The sequence below is a fragment of the Gekko japonicus genome, unplaced genomic scaffold (genome assembly GCF_001447785.1).
Source record: "Gekko japonicus isolate JY-2015 unplaced genomic scaffold, Gekko_japonicus_V1.1 scaffold6320, whole genome shotgun sequence".
NCBI lineage: Eukaryota > Metazoa > Chordata > Lepidosauria > Squamata > Gekkonidae > Gekko > Gekko japonicus.
The window spans coordinates 1-2,339 of NW_015160415.1; the positions used below are offsets into that span (position 1 = coordinate 1).

Sequence of the window (2,339 nt, forward strand, 5' to 3'; positions counted from 1 at the left end):
GGCACTTTCTCCACTGCCAATAACATCTTCGCAAACGAGCATCTAATAAAATATTGTGTGAACCCTCTCTTGGCTGCAGAACTTGGCTTTCTTTAATAATCCGCCCGCTCTCCCTTTGAGTCAACTCCTGGAAGTGCTGAGCTGGCAGTTCTCGTCGTACGTTGGCCGCGGCCTCAACGCCGATCAGCTTAGCATGCTGGCGGAGAAACTTACAGGTAGGAACAACGAAAACACCATTGCCCCCTGGAAGCCAAGCTATGTGTCCAGTCTTGAGCCAGAAACAGTTTGGTGTGGTGGTTAAGTGCGCGGACTGTAATCTGGGAGAACCGGGTTTGATTCCCCACTCCTCTGCTTGCAGCTGCTGGATGACCTTGGGCAAGCCGTAGTTCTGACAAGAGCTGTTCTTGAAAAAGAGCCGTTTCTGTCAGAGCTCTCTCAGCCCCGCCCACCTCACAGGGTGTCTTTTGTGGGGAGGGGAAGGGAAAGGAGTTTGTAAGCCGCTCTGAGACACCTTTCGGTAGTGAAGGGCGGGGTATAAATCCAATCTCTTCTTCTTCTTCTTCAATTAATTCCACCTGATTATTGATGGATCATTAATTTATAATTGTCAACAAATCGTTAATGGCTCTGGAAGTGTCTTAACTGGGTTTGATTCCCCACTCCTCCACTTGCACCTGCTTGATGACCTTGGGCAAGCCGTAGTTCTGTCAGAGCTGTCCTTGAAAAAGGGCAGTTTCTGTCAGAGCTCTCTCTGCCCCGCCCACCTCACAGGGTGTCTGTTGTGGGGAGGGGAAGGGGAAGGAGTTTGTAAGTCGCTCTGAGACTCCTTTGGGTAGTAAAGGGCGGGGTATAAATCCAATCTCTTCTTCTTCTTCTTCAATTAATTCCACCCGATTATTGATGAATCATTAATTTATAATTGTCAACGAATCGTTAATGGTCTCTGGAAGTGTCTTAATGTATCGTAACAAAGTCTGAGTCCAGCGGCGCCTTTAAGACCAACCGAGTTTTATTCTAGGTATAAGTTTTTGTGTGTATCTGAAGAAGTGTGCGTGCACCTTGAATAAAGCTTTGTTGGTTCTTTGCTGCTGGACTCGAACTTTGTTCTGTTATTGATGTATACACTAAATAACTGTGCATGCACACGAAACCTCATACCCAGAATGAAACTTTGTTGGCCTTAAAGGTGTCGCTGGACTCAACCGTTGTTCTGTTGCTTCCGACCAACACAGCTACCCGCCTGAATGTGTCTTAATTAATCATAATGAGCCATTTCCGTTTTCCCTTCGCTGTTCGGCAGGAATGTCCCAAATGGACTCCAGCTCTGCAGTGTTTACATTATAGCTCCGGTTGAGAATTTTTGCTTGGCTTTTTAAATGCTTTTGGCTTTGCAGTACTTTGCTTGGAAAGACCTTGGGCCTCACATTTGTTTTCTTCTTTCATTTTAGGACAGCAAGTCATCTACAGCGATTATCAACTTTCCTGGTCAAAGTTCTGCAAGGTGCCTCTTTCTCGATAGATTTCAGAGTGCTTGTTCTCTTCTCGTTGGTATTGGCGCACCAAAGCCCCTTTGCGCGTGGCTAGTTTATGCCCCGAAGCACAGTCTAGCTTTTGCAAGATGTTCCCACAAGTCCCCTTTCAGGGGTAAAAGTGCACGTATCCAAACATGATCGTTTGTGGGTAGGCAGATCTCCCTCCTCCTATTTCCAAAAGCTTTCTAGTTGAGTGCTACAGGCCAGAGCTGGAAAATGTCCAGGTTCACAAAATTGCAGGACCATGCTACAAGGAATGGGTCTAGAAGGAACAGAGCCAGTTTCATGTAGCGCGGGGGTGGCCAAACTGCAGCTCGGGAGCCGCATGCGGCTCTTTCACACAGTCTAAAGGTAAAGGTAAAGGTCTCCCTTCCTCGAAAGCCAGTCGAGTCCGACTCTAGGGTTGCGGTGCTCATCTCCGTTTCCAAGCCGAAGAGCCAGCGCTGTCCGAAGACGTTTCCATGGTCATGTGGCCGGCATGACTAAACACCAAGGCGCACGGAACGCTGTCACCTTCCCACCGAAGTGGTCCCTATTTATCTACTTGCAATGTCTTGCTTTCGAACTGCTAGGTTGGCAGGAGCTGGAACTAGAGACGGGAGCTCACTCCATCATGCGGCACACTCGGGTCTCGAACTGCTGAACTACCGACCTTCCACAGCCTGCAGTTCAGCGTCTTAACCACTTGCGTATTCCCCAATAAAAACATGTGTGTGATATTTGTTCATGTCTTGCGGCTCTAAAACATCTGACGTTTATTCTATGTGGCTGTTAACGTTAAGCCAGTTTGGCCACCATTGGTGTAGT

The 2,339-nt window shown here is 47.8% G+C and overlaps 1 protein-coding gene across 1 annotated transcript in view; it reads left to right on the top strand.

Moving 5' to 3' along the window:
- Positions 1-79: 79 nt before the first annotated feature.
- LOC107116065 (signal transducer and activator of transcription 4-like) overlaps positions 80-2,339 on the top strand; it is a gene marked incomplete at both ends in the record, with an annotated part of 17,628 nt that continues 15,368 nt past the window's right edge. Inside the window, one exon of the mRNA XM_015417927.1 lies at positions 80-288. Coding sequence (XP_015273413.1) covers positions 80-288 — 209 coding nt within the window. The remainder of the gene's footprint in view (positions 289-2,339) is intronic.